At 36.9% G+C, this 21,471-nt stretch overlaps 1 protein-coding gene across 1 annotated transcript in view; it reads right to left on the bottom strand.

The window, feature by feature from the left end:
* PKP4 (plakophilin 4) overlaps window positions 1-21,471 on the bottom strand; it is a 238,740-nt gene that overhangs the window by 51,567 nt on the left and 165,702 nt on the right. Inside the window, exons 5-8 of the mRNA XM_041774277.1 lie at window positions 12,087-12,212; window positions 11,778-11,968; window positions 8,159-8,711; window positions 2,295-2,483 (exon numbers count right to left, since the gene is read on the bottom strand). Of these exons, the coding sequence (XP_041630211.1) occupies window positions 2,295-2,483; window positions 8,159-8,711; window positions 11,778-11,968; window positions 12,087-12,212 (1,059 nt within the window). The remainder of the gene's footprint in view (window positions 1-2,294; window positions 2,484-8,158; window positions 8,712-11,777; window positions 11,969-12,086; window positions 12,213-21,471) is intronic.

Here is a 21,471-nt window from a genome sequence, read left to right as displayed (position 1 = left end):
TTCTCTACAAGGTGATACTTTTCAAAGTAAAACTATTTTTAATTTTAAGGATTACAGTTTTTAACAATTACATAAATTGCTTAATGTTACCAATACTAACAATTTAGATTTTACCAATCTAGCTCATTAGTGCTAAAAAAGGCACTTAAGTTTTTTTTTAAGACTTTATCTATTTATGAGACAGAAAGGGAGAGAGAGGCAGAGGCACAGGCAGAGGGAGAAGTAGGCTCCATGCAGGGAGCCCGATGTGGGACTTGATCCTCAGTCTCCAGGATCACGCCATGAACCAAAGGCAGACGCTCAACCACTGAGCCACCCAGGCGTCCTGGCACTTAAGTTTTTAATATACACAAAGACTATGTCAATTTTATTATTTGAAAAGAGCAAAAATAAAACTATAAATCTGCTTATATGATTGATCTTACTTATTAAGATTTAGTAACAAAAGTGAAAGGTAAATATAGGAAAAGGAATTATTGAGAAAAAAATGGTAAAATGTCATAATTTCATTTTAGCAATAAAAAACAATTATTCAAATCTGTAGATAATTGATATCATCAAACTTCGAACACGTAGTGTAACACAGGTTATTTTGATATATATTTTATTTATAGACCTTTGAACTTTGGTAATATTGGAAAATTTATTTCTTAAGGAAGAAGACTGATATAGCAAATTCTTCTGTGGCTACTCCCTTAAATTTTTGCATCATGCTATGTATAAAGGTACCATATGCTGTATATAATAGTTCTTTCTTAATTATTGCAGAAGGTATCTCTCCAATGACTGCAAACATATTCTTCCCACAATTAAACATCATTTATTAACATCATTTCTTAATCCTATGAAAGAAATTTCTTAGGAGTTCCTTTCCATTTGTTAGATAGGATGATGAATCATGAATCAGTTAATAAAGCCAATCAGATCTTTAAAAATTCCTCAATTTACAGCATGTAACACATGCAATAGTTCTTCATTCATATTTATTAAAAATTGGTATATTCTATTAGAAGAAAAATCCTGCAGTGGACCAAACCATCAGTTTCTGGCAAAGAATCAATTCAGATAGTCTCCTCCCTCCTAGTGTTCTGGGAGGTACGTCTGCTAGAGCTATGCCTTTGTGGGGTTATCACTGTGGGCATGTTAATAAATCTTACTATCTTTTTTTTTTTAAAGATTTTATTTATTTATTTATTTGAGAAAGAGATAAAGAGAGAGCAAGCGAGCAGGGGGAGATAATTTCCAGTAGACTCTGCACTGAGCCCAGAGCCTGACACAGGGCTTGATCCCACAACCCTGAGATCATGACCTGAGCTGAAACCAAGAGTTGGATGCTCAACCAACAGCCACCCAGGCACCTCTGTATGATCTCTTTAAAAAAAAAAGGGGGGGCCTGTTAGGATTCCATGAGCCAGACCTGCAGTATAATCTGGCGGGTCATGTGGCCATAGGCTATAGCTTCTGCTCTACCAGCCACTATGGTGTGGTATGAAAGTGACAGTGGGGATGCAAGGGTGTGATGTACTAGCTCCATATTTTTATAAATATAATTACTGTATTCTGTCCCAGACTGAGTCCATCATGAGGAATATATATTTCACATTCTATACTTAGACGTTCAGGGGAAATCTAGTATCTAAAAAGGAGTAATACAAAATGTATTTGGGCTACACACATGCTAAATTAAAGATAGGCAAATAACTTATCAAGGGATCTTCTCTACATACACGTTCCAGGAAACAAAAGCACAAAGGAACATTCCAACAAAGGTTTTCCTTTCTATATCGGATATATTTCGAATCCAAGGAGAGTCAGATTCGTAGCTCTACAAACTTATTTGTGAATCAACAGTATAATTACTATGTTCATTTTTTTTAAAGTTTTTTTTTAAATTTTTATTTATTTATGATAGTCACAAAGAGAGAGAGAGAGAGAGGCAGAGACACAGGCAGAGGGAGAAGCAGGCTCCATGCACCAGGAGCCCGACGTGGGATTCGATCCCGGGTCTCCAGGATCGTGCCCTGGGTCAAAGGCAGGCGCTAAACCGCCGCGCCACCCAGGGATCCCAATTACTACGTTCATTGATTAGATTAAACTAAGGTTAAAAATATGTCACTTATAAACAGGTACAACACGAACTTGTTCTATTGCTTATCTATTGGCTGTCACAGCTGCTCATCTGACAATCAAATGGACACTGTGATTTCTTACTACCAGAGCACCCAATCTCAAGAAGAACTTCTGCTCTTGGGCCTGTGCATTTGGGAAACGAGCTGAATGGTGCTGAGGCCCACCTGAACCTGTGCGGTACAACGCTGTCTGTGATCCTTGGAGCTCCACAGTCCCGTGGTTTGGGCTGCGGTACACTGGGCTATAATAGGTCCTCCCCTCATATATCGGAGTGATGTGCAAGTCAGGAGACACAGCTGAACGAAGGTCTTGCCCAAGCTGGCTGTGCTGACTAGCATAGGAACTTCGTAAGCCTAGAGGAGGGAAAATCACATCATTAAGAAATTGAGAAAATTCTGGTGAGGTTAAAAGCCTTATTAATAGGACCTTACCAATAGGACTCAAATGTTAAATCTAAACACCAAACCTACTGAGTTTTACAAGAGGATGCCAGATAAAGGTAAATTTTCTAAGAAAAAATAAGTTATTAGATGGTTTGATACTCTGAAATTCGTTCCCCAATGGTAAGCTATTTTATCGCGGTGACAGAAAAGAGAATGCCCTCTTCTACTGTTACACAATTTCCCTTGTTCAAACATAAGAACAATGGTTCATACCATTCTCTTTGCTGCTCTGCAGGACTGGACTACCAGCTCTTGCAGCAGGGCCCACCATGTCCCACACCTCTTAAATCTCAACATCTAAGACAATGTCTACATAACAGTGCTTAGGAAAGGCTAATGTTTAAGAACACTTTAGAAATACGTCTTTCAACTCATTCATGATTTTTACAGGAAAACATGAAATTTTCTGTTACAAAATTTAGACTATTATCAGTGGACTAATAACATTTATTATTATGAGGTATTTTACTATTTGTTGGCTTTGTATTTTTCTCTGCTTTTTAAACATAGTTGTTTTGGCAGGAACCCACATACTAGATTCTGGTTTACCTTCTTTCTAGTACAAAAGAAAAGCACAAAGTTAGTACATTAATATTAAATCATTTGAAAAATTCTTTCATTCAAACTGTTAATAATGGAAGTTTACGGATTGGACTTATGATAAAAAAAAGTACAGTTCAAACCCAAATATTAAAGAAACTGAATTGGTACAGTCTATATTATGATGCTCAGAAGTTTGTGATTTATCATCATCAGTAAGTAAAATCTGTCACTTGGTAAGAACACTAAAGATATGTTCCAAATATGAGCAAAAGAAAGCACAAACTACCTGAAGTTAGCATTTACTTGCTTTTAAAATGACTGCAAATAATTAACACAATAACTAATTACAAAAAGATAGGATCATTCACCTCCTATTAGCTCAGTTAATCATATGAGAACTAAAGGCAAATGGGCCTGAACATGAATGATAATGTTGCTTGTGAGGAGTGGGAATAAAGTTTAATATGCAGAATTTCCTTTTTTAAAAAAATATTAATTTATTTATTCATGAGAGATACAGAGAGCGAGGCAGAGACACAGTCAGAGGGAGAAGCAGGCTCCCTGCAGGGAGGCCGACACAGGACTCGATCCTGGAACTCCAGGATCACTTCCTGGGCTGAAGGTAGAAGCTCATCCACTGAGCCACCCAGGCGTCCCAATACGTAGAACTTCTGGGATGAATGATTATTACCTACCCTGGACAGCAATGTGACATGGAAAGAAACTAAATGGACCAATACAGGTTTTAGCTACTGGCTCTCCACTTACAAGATCATGGGCTTAAACAATCATACAATTGGGATTATCTGGCCAAACCTCATTTCAAAACCAAGGAAACTGAGAGCCCAAAAGGAAATGTGATTTGTCTCCATCAGAGAACTACTTACTTGTAGGGCTGAGAAGGAACACACAACACTGGCTACAACTAATCTTCAAGGTTCAAGGAGACATGGCGTGAGAGGTCTTGAACCTGGCAGAGCCCTCCAAGAGCACAGAATTAAAGGGCAAAGTTAGCCCACCAGGGGTACGTGGAAGCCAGTGTAACTCTAAAGATGGTATTAGGATTGTTACTGTAAAGTTCTCATTTGGAGATTTCAACTTTTTATTCACTTGTAGATTTCTTGTTCTGGGGCAGCCCCGGTGGCTCAGCGGTTTAGCGCTGCCTTCAGCCCAGGGCCGGATCCTGGAGACCCAGGATCGAGTCCCACGTTGGGCTCCCTGCAGGGAGCCTTCTGCTCCCTCTGCCTGTGTCTCTGCCTCTCTCTCTGCGTCTCTCATGAATAAATAAATAAAATCGTAAAAAAAAAATTTCTTGTTCTTAGCAGAGGAAAGCTCCATTGCCTTATGGAATCCATGAGTATTTTGAAGAAAGGTGCAGACATTGTTTTTGTTAATGGTGATATAAAGTGGGCAGTTAAATACACCTGGTCCTTGGCAATCTTTTCAATACAAGGTGCTATTTTGACACTCCATAGAGCCACAAATACTTGTGATTTGCCGTGGGATTCTGTAAATCATTCAACACTGTAGGCAAGCCAAGCCCTGGATGCTCTTGAAATTGCCTGAGCTCCCATGGCCCCACTATCCTCCCTGGTAATGTGAAATAAGAACAAAGCCTTCTGCATCATTCTCAGAATGTTACAGTCTCACCGTGCAAGCATCTGGATAGATTCTTTGCTGGCAACTATGAGGTATGATATGATTTTTAAGTATTTGTAAATATTTACTATAATTTCATGGGAAAGGTAACAAAATGAGGTTGTTAACTCTAAAAAGCATCCAGCAAATATTCACTTGTTTTAAGATTATTAGTGAGATGAAATTACTATATGTGGCATACGATAATGGAAAACAAAAGCCTTAGAATTAGAGTGAAATATAGTACTTTTTGATTTTAGAAATCTTCGTGAATAACAAAACAGCGATAGTTACTATTTTTGTTCACCTGTTCGTGTACACACACAAATAAAACTCAAATGTCCTATACATTTACATTTAAAAAAATCACAAAATTACATTGCTTCTATAGAATAACTAAAATGATTATGTGTAGAAAATCCACTATAACTTAGGTATCTTTTAAATTGGAAGACAAATAATTTCTTCTTTAACTATTATTAGAAATAATTTTTCCAGAAGTATTCACACAAATTTATTTTTAATAGCCTTATCTCTCCCTCCAAATAATGGAAAAGACTGATCTTCCACAATATTATTTACCTAACCAATAGTTTCTATTTGCAATACCACAAATACATATCAGTTTACCTATTACAATGACATATACTCTGTGATTTAAAATCTTTATATTTAAGACACTGGAAATAGACATAAATTTATCTCCCAAATGGTATTCTTTGTATTCTCGAAACTTTTCCTGACATGCTCTAATTTTACTAAAATGAATATTTTAGAGCAGACATATTTTTCTGTTGTAGGAAGTAATTTATACACATATTATATCATCACTTAAATTATTATAAACAAATATGCAAGTGTCTGAATCTATTATAAAATATTGCTTCAGGCTTATCAATTAGAAGGTTATTAATCCTTTGAAGTCAAGAACCATAGTAAATATCGTGACAAGCACAACACTTTCCAAAGTAAGAATAAAAGAAAGGAATTCACAAAATAGGACCCACATTCAGAATAAGTGGGCAGGTAGATGATGAGAAGCAAAGCTTCTCTAGAACCTTTATTTATTTTTATTTTTTGTTTTTTTTATTTATAAAAAACAGTTTTTTTATTTATAAAAAAAGAGTTTATAAGGAAACTCTTTGCTTCTTTTGAAGACTGTAGTTGACTAGGGAAAAAAAAAATCTGTGATAGTCTAGGTCTGCTTTTCTCCCCCCGTGAAACAAATTCTAATTTTACCTGCAATGTCAGAAGGCAGGCATTTTAAACCAAAGGAGACCATCCGTCTTGGGGTTAAACATAGACAGTAATTTATGTGCTCACTTCCTTTCCTCGGTTTCTACTTCACTCTACTGCAAACATAGATTTCTGCATAGCTGTTCTATACATACACAGGGGGGAATACAGAAATTCTCAGAACGATTTATCTTTCAAGGTTTCCTTGGGAGACAGAATTTCATAAATGATTCCTACCTCACTTTGCTGCAGACTTTCAGAGGCATGCTAGAAAATATCTAAGCCAAGTGCTCTCCTCTGATGACTGAATGAAAAAAAGGTGGTTTCTCCACTAGTACTTTATCTGAGCTCAAGTTCTAGTTCAATTTTAATTCTTTATGCAAAATTATTCAACTAGAAAATCTCATAAAGGCTTTATCTTTCTCAGAAGCCATAGGAAAAGGTATTAATTTTACTATACAAAATAATACAAACTCGTATAAATAAGAAATACCAAAAACAAAGTAAAAAATCCTACACTTGCGGTTTGCAGAAAAGAAACAGAATGGCTGATAAACATGTACAATCTTCAATCTTAGTCATAACTCAATAAAGGGCATTTAAAACAATGAGATACAGCTTTTAACCTACCACACTGGCAAAGACGAAGCACTCTGACAATGTGCTGTGCTAGTGAAGGTCTAGGAGAATACATAGGCTCAAAACTAGTGGTGGAAATAGAAATTTATGCAACTTTCCTGGAAGGCAGGAGGTATGACAATATTTAAGAACAAATACACATATATTTTGACTTAGCAATTTTACTTAAAGAAATGAATCCCATAGTTATCTGAGTAGTGCAAAATATGCAAGAACAAAATAGAACTAACTATATATATTGCATGGTTGTCTCTACTATCTAAAAATGAAAAAACAACCCAAATGTCCATTAATAAAGTAGAGATAAAAGGAATTTTATCTATAAAAATGGGGGCCATAGGCATCTATTGACAGAATGGAGCTCTTAGACATATTAAAAAAAGAAGATATATATATTACACATATTTACATATGTATAAGGTATTTAACATATATAAATACATAACAGAATTCCCATCAGTATAAAACACAATGTGTGCACATTTGTATGTAATATATGCACTTATAGGGATCCCTGGGTGGCGCAGCGGTTTGGCGCCTGCCTTTGGCCCAGGGCGCGATCCTGGAGACCCGGGATCGAATCCCACATTGGGCTCCCGGTGCATGGAGCCTGCTTCTCCCTCCGCCTGTGTCTCTGCCTCTCTCTCTCTCTCTCTGTGACTATCATAAATAAATAAAAATTAAAAAAAAATATATGCACTTATATATGTAAACACAGAACCCTCCACTGATGAGTCGGACTGGTTAAGGGTCTAGGAGCCTGAGATTTTTCATTTCTCATTTCACATTTTCTTACATAGTTTTAATTTTTTCCCCATTGTGTATAAAATGGGGAAAAATGCAACTTACTTTAAAATGCAACTTAAAACACTAACTAAAGATAAACTTCATTTTGATAAAAAGAACAATGTCTATACATTATGTGGGAAATCCTCCATGAAACTACCCTGAAGGAAATGGCTATAGTATCAGGCACCTTGCTGGTGTCTTTCTGATTTAATCTGAGTCGCATTTGAAGGTAATCATAAGAGCTTTGTGAATTTCCCAATAGGAAGCTAAAATCAAGGCAGTAGGTGAGAAAAGTCCATATTCTATACCATTATAGCTTTTCTTTTAAAAAAGCTAAATATTTAAAGAGATATTCTGATGCCATCTTTTAACATCATTTAGGGGTTTGGATATGAGTAAGCTTATCTAGTGAAAAATCTTTCACTAAAAAACAAAAACAAAACTGGATAAACAGCCTAGAATTCCAACCAGTGCTTCTAAAATGCAAAAACGTACATTTTGTACCCAATGTTGGGAGGGGGAGGAATGTATTCCTTGTAAAAGGTTTTTGGTTGATATAAATGTATATAGTTTCATGCACTAAGAATTATAGAGCCTGAAAGACAAGTCAGTGTGAAGTTAGCAGTGTAAAGTCTGAGATAAAAACATAAGCTTTCCCGTGTTATCATGCTCTGTTTCAGTGATGATCACGCACAAGATTTCCTCATCCGGCTTTATGTTGTGCTGTCACTTGCACTCACCTGTCAGGCTGTCTGGCCGAGGTGGAACCATTCTTTCATAAATTTCATACTGCTGCTGTCCATATTGTTCCATGTCGTGAGCAGTCCTTTGCAGCGAAGGTCCCAGATGTTGTGGTACAGCGGTCATCCCTGAGCGTTTGGGGGACGACGACCCCACCTGGCCTTGGGATGGGGAAGCTACTCGAGTTTGTGCATCCATCAGAGTCAGTGGGGACCCTACTCTGGCGGTCGTTTGGTACTGTGGGGTTGGTCCGTTGGGATTGGAGGTCTGCCGGGAGGTGACTGACCCAATCCGTCGCACAGCTGTTGGGGAGGCGGGTCTCTGTGCAGAGTACGGAGAGGCTGCCCGCTGAGCAGGTAAGGTAGTGGAGGAATATGCACTGGGGTTCAGTGGTCGGGGGTCGGTCACTGACGGAGAGCCAAATCCACTACCCAGAGAAGTTCTCAGTGACCCCCTTGAAGGAGACACGCCTGTGCTGATAACATAAGAAGGAGACTGTGCTCTAGATGGAACTGAACTAACTCTTCTCATGGCCCGATTGGCTACTGATGGCTGATGAAAGGGGGAAAAAAGAGAACGGGTTTATCCAGGGTTTTGTGTCCACTGTCATTACAGAAAAAAATGCACATAGCTCACTAAAGACTGTGAATTCACTGTCCTTTCCTTTTTATGCTTTAGAGCTGGGTATTTGTCCTTAGTGTGCTTTTCTTGGCCTACCTTCTTTTGGTAGTTTAACCTCTACCTTTTCCCCTTCAGAATACTAAATCAACCAGTAAAGAGAGATCCAAAGATACTTAATATTCATTTTTCTTTCACCTTTATTTTTTTTACCCTCCTGCCTATGCATTTTTCACAACGGATAAAATGTTGTATTGACATTTGCAACAACATGGGTGGATCTAAAGGATATAATGCTAAGTGAAAGAAGTCAGACAGAGAAAGACAAATACCATAGGATTTCACTCATATGTGGAATTTAAGAACCAAAACAAATGAAGAAACAAAGAAAAAAAGAGATCAAGGAAGAAAAAAACCAGACTTTTAAATATAGAGAACAAACTAGTGGTTGTCAGAGGGAAGGTGGGTAGGAGGGTGGATGAAATAGATAAAGGGAATTACGAAAATACTTATGGTGATGAGCACTGAGTAATATATAGAATTGTTGAATTGCTATATGGTATACCTAAAACTAATATAACACTGTGTGTTTGGCCAAGGTACTGCATTTATGTAAAACAAAACAAAACAGTATTTGAATGCATCAATCTAAATGTGACTAGAGGAGTGTCTATAATTAATTCATCTTTATGGGTTGGCCCCATTAACAAAAGGAATGTGTTCTTTCAATGTGGAATAAATGAATGTTTGGATAGGGCCTGGGGTCCAAAGCTCTCCTTGGTGAATCTACTGTCAAGGGACAGCCTGGTTGCATAGGTGCTCTAGCCAAATTTCTTCTTTTAGCTCAAGTGTGGCTCCTAGTGATTTTGTCCATTTCTTTCTACCTCCTTTGAACTATAAGCTCTTTTCTTTAGCTGGTGGATTTAGAGAGATGCAAAAAAGTACCCCAAAATCTGTTGCAGCAAGGAGAAATGCTCAAAGTCTCTGGTGGGTTCTTTGCTAGCCAGCTGGAAAAGACCAGAATGGGAAATGAAGAACATTTCTGCCATGGCTGGTCCTTCTATGAATCTGCAGACTCACTCCTGCAAGCACTAGGACTCAGATGCCTTTTGTGATGCAGCACAACAATGAGGGATGGGGGCTGGACGGGGGCACTGGCCTGAGAGGAACAGGCATAGGATGAGACAGTAGGGCACTGAATTCCAAGCCAAGACCAGGCTGCTGGAGTACAGTTCCCACCAACCCCTTTTCACTTTTAGCTGAGGCTCTAAGGAAACAGGAATAAGGCAAGGATTTTATATAGACTCTTAGATGTTGTTAAGGGAAAGAATGCTTTGTCTCCATGCATCCTAAGCAAGTGGACTAGCTGACACACCTGCTCTGACACCTCAAGTGTGTTCAAACTCAACCATTCTAAGAAGGCAACAGCCATGGAGAGAAGATCTGGGGTAGGAAAGCAATTGTAAATAAACAACAAGGCAAGAAAGAGGGAGTTTGCAAATTAGTAGACAGTTGGAAAATTAAAATCTGTGCTTGGGGTTTAGAAATAGTGCTAAAAATAAGTGAAGATCTCACATATGAGCGGTTTCCTACCAAAATGGGATACTTGGTCCAAAAGCTAGAAACGTGTTGCCCAGACTACATGCAAATTGAGTTTTAGAGACCCCCTTGCAACCTAATTCTTCAGCTCTAGGAACAAAATAAACTTACTGTAAGTTAAAAAAAAAAAAGAGGTAAGTACCAAGTACCCCACTTTTAGGGAGAAAAGACAATTTCTCTAGTTAAGACAATTTTTCTAGTTAAGATAATTATTATTCTAAAGTGTGACTTCAAACCAGCTGACATAAAAATTCACATAAGTGGATAAATTCCTGTAAGTACCTAGTCCAAAGCTTCTCAAACTTTCCTATCAAACCATCCCTAATGGCAAAGGAACAAATGTATACTCTAAGGACTAGGAGTGCAGCTTGGCTTAAAAATTCATGCACTATATTTTTGTTTGTTTTAATACAGAACTATTTTTCATTACTTAAGAATTTCTCCTAAATTGTTGAGCCGAAGTTCCAAAGTCCTCCTGTGTTTCTCCTTTGGTGCGGGGAAGCCTGGCCCACTGCAGTGTTATACGCAGGGCTTCCTCTATTACATTATGGGAGGATTAGTGTCTGCCTAACTTCTTTGATGATCTTGCCATTTTTTAGCTCCAGAGAAACCACTGGGGTACTTGGACAGACTGTTATCCCCACTGGTTACTGCCACCCTGCTTCCATTAATTCTGGCACATGTTAGTGGACTGATGGGAATGAAGTGGCAATGAGCAAGGAGCTAATGAGTTTTTATAAAAACGTACACAGGCCATCTCTTTTTTTGACCCACAAGTTAGAAAATCCTAACTTAACAGAATGGCTACACTTGTACATGATACCTTTCTATAGGCAAGAATATCTACATTTTAACAAAGAAATGGGATTTCAGGGAATAATTCCACAGGTGAAGGCAAAAATCTTTGGTTAGAAGGGGCCAGTCCTAAAAAAAATAAAAAATAAAAAAAATAAAAAAAAATAAAAAAAAAAAAGAAGGGGCCAGTCCTATTTTATTCAGGTGTTGGAATAGTGCTCAGGCCTCTAGGACTCTTTAGAACTTACTGGAGCTCTAGTGTTTTTAGGAACGCACACCCCTATGGGATTACAATATTCTACCCAGTTTTCTCATACTCCTGCCTTGGACTCTTCCTCTTATGCCAAACTTGCTTCTTCTAGGAGAATTATTCTCTTGTATTGGAAATTTATCAGAATTCATTAATATGAGCTCCTAAATAATTCCTACAAGTTTTTTTTTTTTTTAATATCACAGACCTGAAAAGTGTTAAAATGATTTTGCTACTTTGTCCATTCTATAAAATAAAAATGTAAGTATTGGCTTTATTTCTAATAAAGAATATTTATAACAGATATTCAGTTAGGAGGGTATTTCCTCACAAGGATCTTGATGTGCTTGCCTTACCTGAACCAGTGTTTGTCCTTCAGCTCTTGAGTTCCTCACCAAATGGTTATTAGTTGATCCTATGAATGAATGCTGGGGTCTATTATCTGCTTTACTCAAATTCTGGCTATTGTGGAAACTTGCTGCTTCCTGGTATCCACTGTCAGAATAAGAATTCATTTGTGTTGAACTTCTTGAGTTACCCAATGATCCTGCAGGAATGAAACCAGCAGAAAATATCTTTATTTTACACTTCTGATGCTCATTTTCAAATAGCACACAAATTAAAATCAAATCCAATACTTAAAAGATAATACAACAGACCCTCACTTTCATGGAGAGATGTCTGTTCTGGTGAATAGAGGGTCCCCTGTTCTGGCTCTGTCCTGATGAGATAGTTGTTGGGATGGACAGCGTCAGAAACTCTAGGTTTGTTTACACCAGTATTTGGCACATCTGTAAGAAGATAAATTTAATCAGCTAAATCTAATGACAGTATTACATTAAAACTTGCTAAAAAGGTTCAGATATTTGTAACTTCTTATAATCTAAGTCAATACAAAACTATTTTCATTGTAAACTGCACAATCATTTAGACTCTTTTCTACACGAAAGTGTTCAATAGACTCATTTTATTAACATATTTTTCTAAATTTTATGGCAATTGTCTATCCTGATTACCACCCCAAGTTAATTTACATGTTATACAAAATTAAAATCTGAAAACTGACTTTGTTCCTCCTTGGAAAATTCACTTCTCGGGTGATTTCCTCCAAGAGGAAGACTCTGAGTAAGAATGGTGGCCACGTGTTTAATAAAAGATCCTCCATACCTCCAAATGTTTGAAATAAAAACTTGCATGGTGTTTATATTATTGAGCTTGGTAATGAAACCTCTGAAGGCAGAGCTAGGTTTTTATGTTATACTTCATGTTATCTAAAATCAATGGAACTCTGTACATTGTCTACAGAATTACAAATGATGGAAACTTTAATTTTTTATCCATTTGCTTTCCTTATTTTTACTCTTTCTCTGAATCAATACAGACAAATCTAAACCTGATCCTCGTTTCCTCTAGCCAAATCCATCTCTCCCATTATCTCTTACTTTCAACGGTTATCATTTTGTCATCTTGATCTTAAAAACAAAACTATTTCTCTCCTTCTCTATTCCTACTTCCATTTTGTATGCTGTAAATTGAAGTGGTGTAAATCATACTGCGTCTCCCCATTTCCATTCAAACATGACCTCTTTTCTCTAGTACTTTCAAAATATATTTGCCCACGTTCTGATTATCTTCAGAAGTCTCTTTCCTCAAATTTAACCCTCAGATTGCTAACAAACATTTTCAGGAACACTGCTTCACTCTCTCTTTAAAGATTTACATGAAGTCTATCACATTCTGGTCCAAGCTACAATCCTAAGGATTTCAGTGTTCTCATTTGTCTTTCCTTTCTAACTTTCTTCCTTTAACTATTATGGCCCTAAGAAAGCAGCTATGTGAAAAGATACGCGCGTGTGTGTGAGACACAGGGAGCATCTGGGGGAAAGGAGCTTAGGAAAAATTTCCCAAGGGAGGTAAAATGTGTCCCTTCTATCCTACACTTGAACTCTCTCTCCATTAGAGTGTAGGAACAGGGCGAGCAGGGAGTTTGGTCTGGTCTGCTTACTGGTATCTCCTAAGTGCCCAGGACATGTACACTGTGTGCAGTCGGTGACCAGTAATATCTGTCTAACAAATTCGCAGTAAGAAGAGCGGCTTCTTTATTGAGTGCTGATTCACGCCTGGCATTGTGCTGTGGCTTTATTATACTCAGTAAAGTTTATCTATGTAAAGCAAAGTAAAACTTGTAAGCATTGCTGATCAAGCTAGTTTGGAAAGCGAATATAAAGTTTATAGGAGAGCTGGGAGCCCCACTGCATTCTAAATTTTTAGCTTGATGCCGAATTCAATCCAAGGTTTTGTTTCCTAGCCTCCAGAAAGATTCGCTGACATTCTTAATATAGGTTTTTAACGATCTGTCTCCTGATTTATTATTTGACAGTACACTTCTAGGTGGTGGAGTTCTGTGGCAGTTCTGAATTTGGAATTTCAATACAGATTACAGATTGTCTATGGTTTCCCGGGTACACATGGAAATGTGATCTGAGGCTCTGGCAGGCTGATAATCCTGGAGAGTGATCTGCTTCATCTGTAAGTCTTCTGGTAGGAGTTTCTAGGGTTCTATACATTCTTACATAGCACTTCGGGATGGAATTTTATCAAGGACTAACTAAAATACGTAGTTAGCTAGGCTAGAAGAGTTGTACAAGGAATTGGTGTGCTTGCGAATAGTGACACCGAGGACGGCCTGACAGCAGGGCTGTGCCGCAGTCCACCATGGCTTCATCCAAAATGGAGCTCTTAAACATCAAATGGGAAACGACAACCCTCTGTAGATACGGAAGCACCCCCGTGGTAGCTCCAAGACTCCTCATACATGGAAAATGTAGCATTTTTTAAAAGAAAAGGAGGTTCAGATAGTTCTCAGCTTCAGCTTTAGTACAAGATAAAACGTGGGACACCAATACATCAAAGCTTTTCCCTTGGAAACACTAGGTGGCATGCAGTGTCAGGAGCTGAAAACTTATCACCATGGAAACTGAAACCCATTAGAGTTCCATGTACGCCTTTTTTTGTTTGTTTGTTTTAAACTATTAGGAGCTAGTATTTAAATAGAAAGAAAGAGGCACCCTAAAAATCTGTAACCTCAGCAATTGTGTCTCCTCATCCAATAGGATATTTTCTCACAAATCATGTGACAGTTGTGCTTATTTAAACTCTTCTTTAAGAGAAGCTATTTAAAATAAATAATCTTAAACAGAGCAAGCACAAACTGTGAGATACAGGATTCCATACTGGTCATCCTAATAATAAAAACAGACTTAGTATCTCAAAACAAAACAAAACAAAAATCCCAAACAAAATTTAAAAAATTACCCTGAAAATAATACAACCATAAATCCTCTCTAAATGTTAGTAGTTGTTTCCTATACCTTTAAAGATTTATTTATTTATTTGAGAGAGAGTAAGAGGAAAGATGGAGGGAGAGGGAGAGAATCTCAAGCAGACTCCCTGCTGATTGCACAGCCCTATGTGGGGCTTGATCCTATGACCCTGAGATCATGACCTGAGCCAAAATCAAGAGTTGGATCCTCCTTAACCAAGCCGGGCACCACTGTTTCTTATACTCTTAAACACAAAGCTTCAAAAACATAGTATGCAGAAAAAGAGAGTAAGATAGTGATGAGAACACTAAAATACTACATTCCTATGTCCTCCAAATCCAATTTGTAGATTTAAATAACTGAGCATAGATAGCAGGATCAAATTTTATTTTTTTAAAGATGCAACCACTTCTTAACTATCAAGGAGGTCTTCAGTCATTTTTCTACTCTATAATGAAGCCCAATGGTAATGTATATCTGCAAAGACAAAAAGATACCAACATTTCTTCTCAATCATTGAAAGAAAGTTAAATTATTTTCAAATTGTTTTACTATTATTTACTGTTTCCTTGAAAACTTGTAATTCTCAAATTACATGCACACACATAAATTATACACAGATAGTCTCTACCTACGGTAAGACCCAATTCCTAATTACTGTAGAAGGCATTATTATTGTAGTAGTGTTAAGGTTTGAGATGATCACCTATTGTTATTTATGCAGTCTTACTTTAAAATGATTGTCTTTAAAAAATGTGCTATGAGGAATGAAAGAAGACACTAGTCACATTTACCAGAGAAACCACAGAGCCTTACAGGATGGGATCACTTCACAATCACTGCTATAAACTAGAATTAAATATTTGGCATGTTGTGATTTAATGCAATGAGAACATGAAATTGAGACATTTTGATGAACAAAAATGGCAAACAGAATGTCAATGCTACTTCTTTCATCTGTGCGCTGAAGAACTTGTTACTTTTTCCACAAACATGTTTTGTGGGACATCAGAAATATCTTATGGAGTATTTTCAAACATCAAATTAGCATCTTCCATGAAAATGCATGTCTAAAAATATGGAACTTGGACAAACTTCAAGGTAGAATGAAATAATCTCCATTTGTATTTATGAATGGGAGATTATTGGAAACATGGTCCTTCTTGCCTGTTACATTTCATCAGAGTGCCCCAATACCACCTAAGCGAGGAAAATTATTAGAAAAAGTAGAAGGTTGTAGCTAAGAAAATACTAGTGAGTAAGGGACAATTATGCTGTAGGGTTATGTAAATCTCATTATTATCCACCATTAAGCTCACAGTGAAAGATAAAGTACAAAGTGTATTATGATATACCTCCCAAATACACACCAAGTGTGCATAAAAATATGCTCAGGAAAAAGGCTAAGGTCTTTCCAAAGAACTTGAAATTACTGAAATTCCTCTGCTTTGTTAATCTATGTGTCTAACTGTTTATGGTATATGAAATGGAGGTCTGTACTATGTGTAAAATCACCATGGAAATAGGAACCTAGAGATCAGTAAGGAGATTTTTGGTATATACAACTCTGTATGTAGCTAGTCTTTCACAGTCCAGCATACTATAATTTTTTGCTAGAGTCTCCTTGTTTGTGCTTGTTTGAGTTGCTATGGTGTTTTAAGGTTTGCCCTTACATAAAAGATAGTGCAATGTGAATTTTGGCAGGACTCCTGGGACGGTAACAGAATGCAGTGTTACGGCAGATGATGCTGTCTTTGACAGTTAAGGGAATGGAGTATCTCACTTTTCTTCCAACTCTGGCCTGTGAGTCAAGGTTAGGCTTTCATACTCTGAGTGGCATCACTTCATGAAAATATGAGTAGAACATTTTATCTTATGGGGACTCAACTTCCTGAATGGCTTATGGTACTCTGGCTTCCTGTAGGGCTGCAGGTTCAGGAAGGAATCTACATTCCACAAAGCTACATATATATTCCAGTGCCTTATACGGCTAAGAAGGAAAGCTCTAAGACCAAATTCTGGAAGAGGATATGGATGATGGCCTTGAAAAGACTTCATCTCTTCAGTAACTTCTTCAATGTACATGATTCACTTCTACAGCAGGTAACCCTATTATCAGAGGAAATAAGATAATCTGGAAATACTGTTGCAGAGCGGAAACGTGAATAGGGTGACAGAAACAGGAATCATAAAAACATTCTTTGATCCACAGAAGACACGGCTGGACATTGACTGGTATCTTAAGAATATTACAGATACCTGGAGTATTTACTCAAATCTAGATTACTGTATACATATGATATCCTTCTAAGCTGGGTATTAATGGAAGTAAAAACTTGAGATAACGGGCAGAAGATCTTGTTTACTGAAACTATTTCTAGTCTGGTTCTCTTTGAGTATATCTAGATTCTTGGGTCTTATGCTATCTTTTAAATATTAAGACAGTGGCTCTAAAAATTTTACTCATCTAGAAAATGATAAGCGAAAAGTCTTGGAAAATGGAAACCATTAATGAAGTATCTTCTAGTTCATTTTAAACTTTGCTCTAAACATCAATTAGGCTGCCTTGAAATCTACCACAAAAGCTCATCTTCCTGGATTCAATTTTGTGGTTTCAGGAAACTTAGTTTCTGCATAAGCTGGTATAAAGCACTTTATTTAATTTCTCTAATGCAAATCTAAAAAGTATTTTATAGTTTTATATGTCGCCAGAGAGATTTCTTGTTCATAAATATTTAAAATTCCTGATTTGTGTTCAGGAATACAAAATGATTAAAAATAATTCTTAGGAAAAAAAGGTCTTTCTGCAAACAGTCATATTAAAATGGGTATTTATCAAGTATTTTTAGTCTAGGCATGAATTAAAATACAGTTGTCATACTTACCATACAGAATTTATATCTGTAAGAGGAAAACTAGAAAAACAAGGAGTTTAGAACTATAAAAATGAAAAGAAATGGATCACACATATCAAGTTTCCAACACCCATAAAAGGCCATGGGTCTCTTGCTTCTTACAGAGAAAGCTGAAAAAAGAATAAAGGACTTGCTGTGATATAAAAAAAAACTCGTGCTCAAAAATCATTCAACTAGTTTTTCAAAGGATACACTTTATTCCTTTTAGGGAAAAAAATGTTACCAAATATAGAAATGGGTATATTTGATAGTAGGAGATATAAGATAGATTCCCTCTGTTAAAATGAAACAAAAACCCTCAAAACAAAACAACCAAAAAACCTTTTTTTTTTTTTTTAAGGTTTTATTTATTTATCTGAGAGAATGCATGAGCAAGGAGTAGGGAGAGGCACGGGGCAGAGGGAGAAGGACAAGCAGACTCCCAGTCAAGAAGGGAGCCTGACTGGATCCCAGTTCCCTGGGATCATAACCTAAGCTGAAGGCAGATGCTTAACGGATGGAGCCACCCAGGCATCCCAAGAAAACTTAAAACAAAAACAAAAACACATACAAATATGTAGGTGTGGGATGATATTCCTATCAAAAGGAATAGATAGGTCTTCTGAAACCAGGTTTTCCTATAATTTTCTATTGGGTTATCTTTTTTGGTAGATTATCAAGATAGAGTGAAATATGGGGTTAGAGATGGTAGTCTTTCTGACATTTCCCAAAGCAACAACTATAAACTGAGGAAGTGTGGCTCTGTATGTTGAGGAGGTGGTAATGGAAAAAGAGGAGCTTTTAAACTAGATAATTTCTATTTTTGAAAGGGAATATAAGGGAAGGGAGAAGAAATGTGTGGGAAATATCAGAAAGGGAGACAGAACATAAAGACTCCTAGCTCTGGGAAACGAACTAGGGGTGGTGGAAGGGGAGGAGGGCGGGGGGTGGGGGTGAATGGTTGATGGGCACTGAGGGGGCACTTGACGGGATGAGCATTGGGTGTTATTCTGTATGTTGGTAAATTGAACACCAATAAAAAAAATTATTATAAAAGAAATTCTATTTTATGTTAGGTAGTTAATAGAATAATTGTTTACATATCACTAAAAGTATGAGAACATGTAAATATTTATTTAACATGTTTATATGAAACATAAAATGTTAGGGTCTGAAACTGGATATATGATTTTAATAAAAAGTCCTAACTCCTTGGGTGGCTCAGCTGGTTAAGCTAGATTTCAGCTCAGGTCATGATCTCAGATTTGTGAGATTGAGCCTCCATGTCGGGCTCTGTGTTGAGTATAGAGCCTGCTTAAGATTCTCTCTCTCTGCCTCTCCCTCTACCCCTTACCCCATGAGCATGCTATCTCTCTCTCTCTAGAAAAAAAAAAGTCCTAATTCACTGTATTTAAGTCTTTGGGGAATGTATTACATACATCCCCATATAGTATGTGTAAATGGTGTAGGAATATTTAGAAACTAATTGGCGATAAAGCGATCTTGTCATAAAAGATTAAAAGAAAAACCCAAACAACAAACTGGTTGAGTTTCTTTTCTTTAGTGATGCAGTACTTCTATTTTTATATTACATAAAGCTTAGCCCTCATAAAGGTCTATATAGTGATGCAGAGTTTTGAACACACATTTCCCAAAGAACTTTGGAACATCTATCAATGGATATATGACAATATGCCAAGAACAAACAACTGTGTAGAAGAAGGCTTATCACAGCACAACACAAAATTTCAGTTTCAAAGATGCATCCTAATATTTGAAATCTGATGTTTCTCCTAACAAAGAAAAAAGAGAAAGTGTGATGTCAAATGAGGAGACACATCAACAAGCAAAAGTTAATAATGCTATCAACAAAAGACTTTGAAAAAAAAACAAAAGAAAAAAAAAACAAAAGACTTTGAAGACAAATGCTTAGGTACAATCCACAAAATAAAAACAGTATTGCTGTGACTCTACATTACACATTTTGAATGTATTCAAATATTTTGCATTAGCCTTCTACATTTTGCTACTCATTTTTCTTATTTCATTAAGTCCTTTGAATCAATGTCCCCCTTTTATTTTTCATGATTTTTTATCTTTTATAGCACAGCTGCCTTATGGTGAATTAGTTATGCTGTGAAAGTGTCTGCAGCTAAAATGTGTACAGTGAAACTACCTAGAATTTGCATAAACACAGCAATAAATGTATAGTTCTAAACTAGCAGAAAGGCTAGCACACTTATAGGTAATTCAGCTTCAATCAAGATTCATTTAACAAAATCCTGCCCATATGTAAATATGCATTAAATAACATCTACTGGCTGGGAAACTGTCATGTGTCATGGCTCACACTGGCAGTTTGGCTTTAACATGTGTCACTCTGATGTACTATTTTACCCAATATGCTGACCCCTTTGTCTAGAGAATTTATATTTAAGTGTTTTAAAATTAAAGTTTTCAAACATAAAAGTAGAGAGAGAAGGGGTGCCCGACTCTTGATTTTGGCTCAGGTGCATGATCTCAGAGTGGTGGGATTGAGTCCATGTAAGGCTTCATGCTCAGCATGGAGTCTGCTTGGGACTCTTTCCCTCTCTCTAAAATAAATAAATAAATAAGTCAATCTTTAAAAAAAAAGAAAGAGTAGTATAATTAACCACCTTCCCAATTTAATAGTTACAACATTATGCCATACTTTTTATGTTCCATTTTATCTTTTTCCTTTCTTCTGTTCTAGAATTATAAAACAGACCCTTCATATCAGATCATTTTGACTGTAAATACTTCCATATGTGGTTCTGTAAAACAAGGATTTCAAAAAACTACATTTATTCCATCATACCATATAATGAGTTCAGTCAAATTTTCCTGACATCTGAAAAATTTTTCTTTAGTTGGCTTGTGCTAGTCAGACTGAAATAAGATTTACTGATGGTGCTGGGACCATGATTGCTATTTAGTACGTTAAAAAGGGGCTCCCATTCCCTCATTTTCATGTTCTTGGGTCGCTGGGGGAACCACAGCAATAAACTCTGAATGCTCCACATTCTGAATGAGTGTGGGGGTTTCTCATGGTGGCATTTATATATCCTCTAACCTTTGTATGTCCTTCAAGCAGAAAGTTAGAGCTAGAAGCTTTCAGGTCAAACTTTTGTGGTTAGAATACTACACGGATGGTGGGTTGTAGTTTTTACATCATGACGTATTAGGACTTTTACAACTTTTAAGATCAGTCAGTCAATTCAAGCAGTGACAGCCTGATCATTCCGTATTTTCAAGTTCATCATCAACCTCTCTCCTGATGCAATGGTTCCCAACATTGGATGAACACGGCAATTGCCTGGGGTAGCGAGGTGGGTGTGAATTTAGAAACTATTGCTGACGGAGTCCCACGCCCAGAGATTCCAATTTAATCTGCCTAAGCTGTGGTCTGAAGGAGTTTAAAAACTCCCAAGGTGATTCTAATGTGCAGCCAGGATCAAAAATACAGAGGGGTTTTTTTTTTTTTTTTTTGCATACACTAACAATCTTTGCTTGAATCAATTATTTCATTAGAGGATGTAAATTGGTGATTTTTCAAATTTTATTGTTCTTTCTACATTTATCAGCAGGAATTCCTTTGGTATATTTTAGATATCTTTCAGTAGCTATTCATGGCCAGGGTTATTTGGTTATCCTAAAATATAATCTGTACAGGACTGGCAGGATAAACTTTTAATTCTTCTTTTTAATTACCAGTAATTAATTTACTTATGAGTAAGGCAGTCTTCTCAGACTGCAGTGTTGGGATCATCAGGGGGCCTTCAAACACCGTGGATGCCTGGTTTGAGCCTCAA

Source organism: Vulpes lagopus, chromosome 11 (assembly GCF_018345385.1).
Source record: "Vulpes lagopus strain Blue_001 chromosome 11, ASM1834538v1, whole genome shotgun sequence".
In the NCBI taxonomy this organism is placed as follows: domain Eukaryota; kingdom Metazoa; phylum Chordata; class Mammalia; order Carnivora; family Canidae; genus Vulpes; species Vulpes lagopus.
Note: the sequence above shows the minus strand (reverse complement) of the source record. Positions and strands in the feature narration are given on the sequence as shown.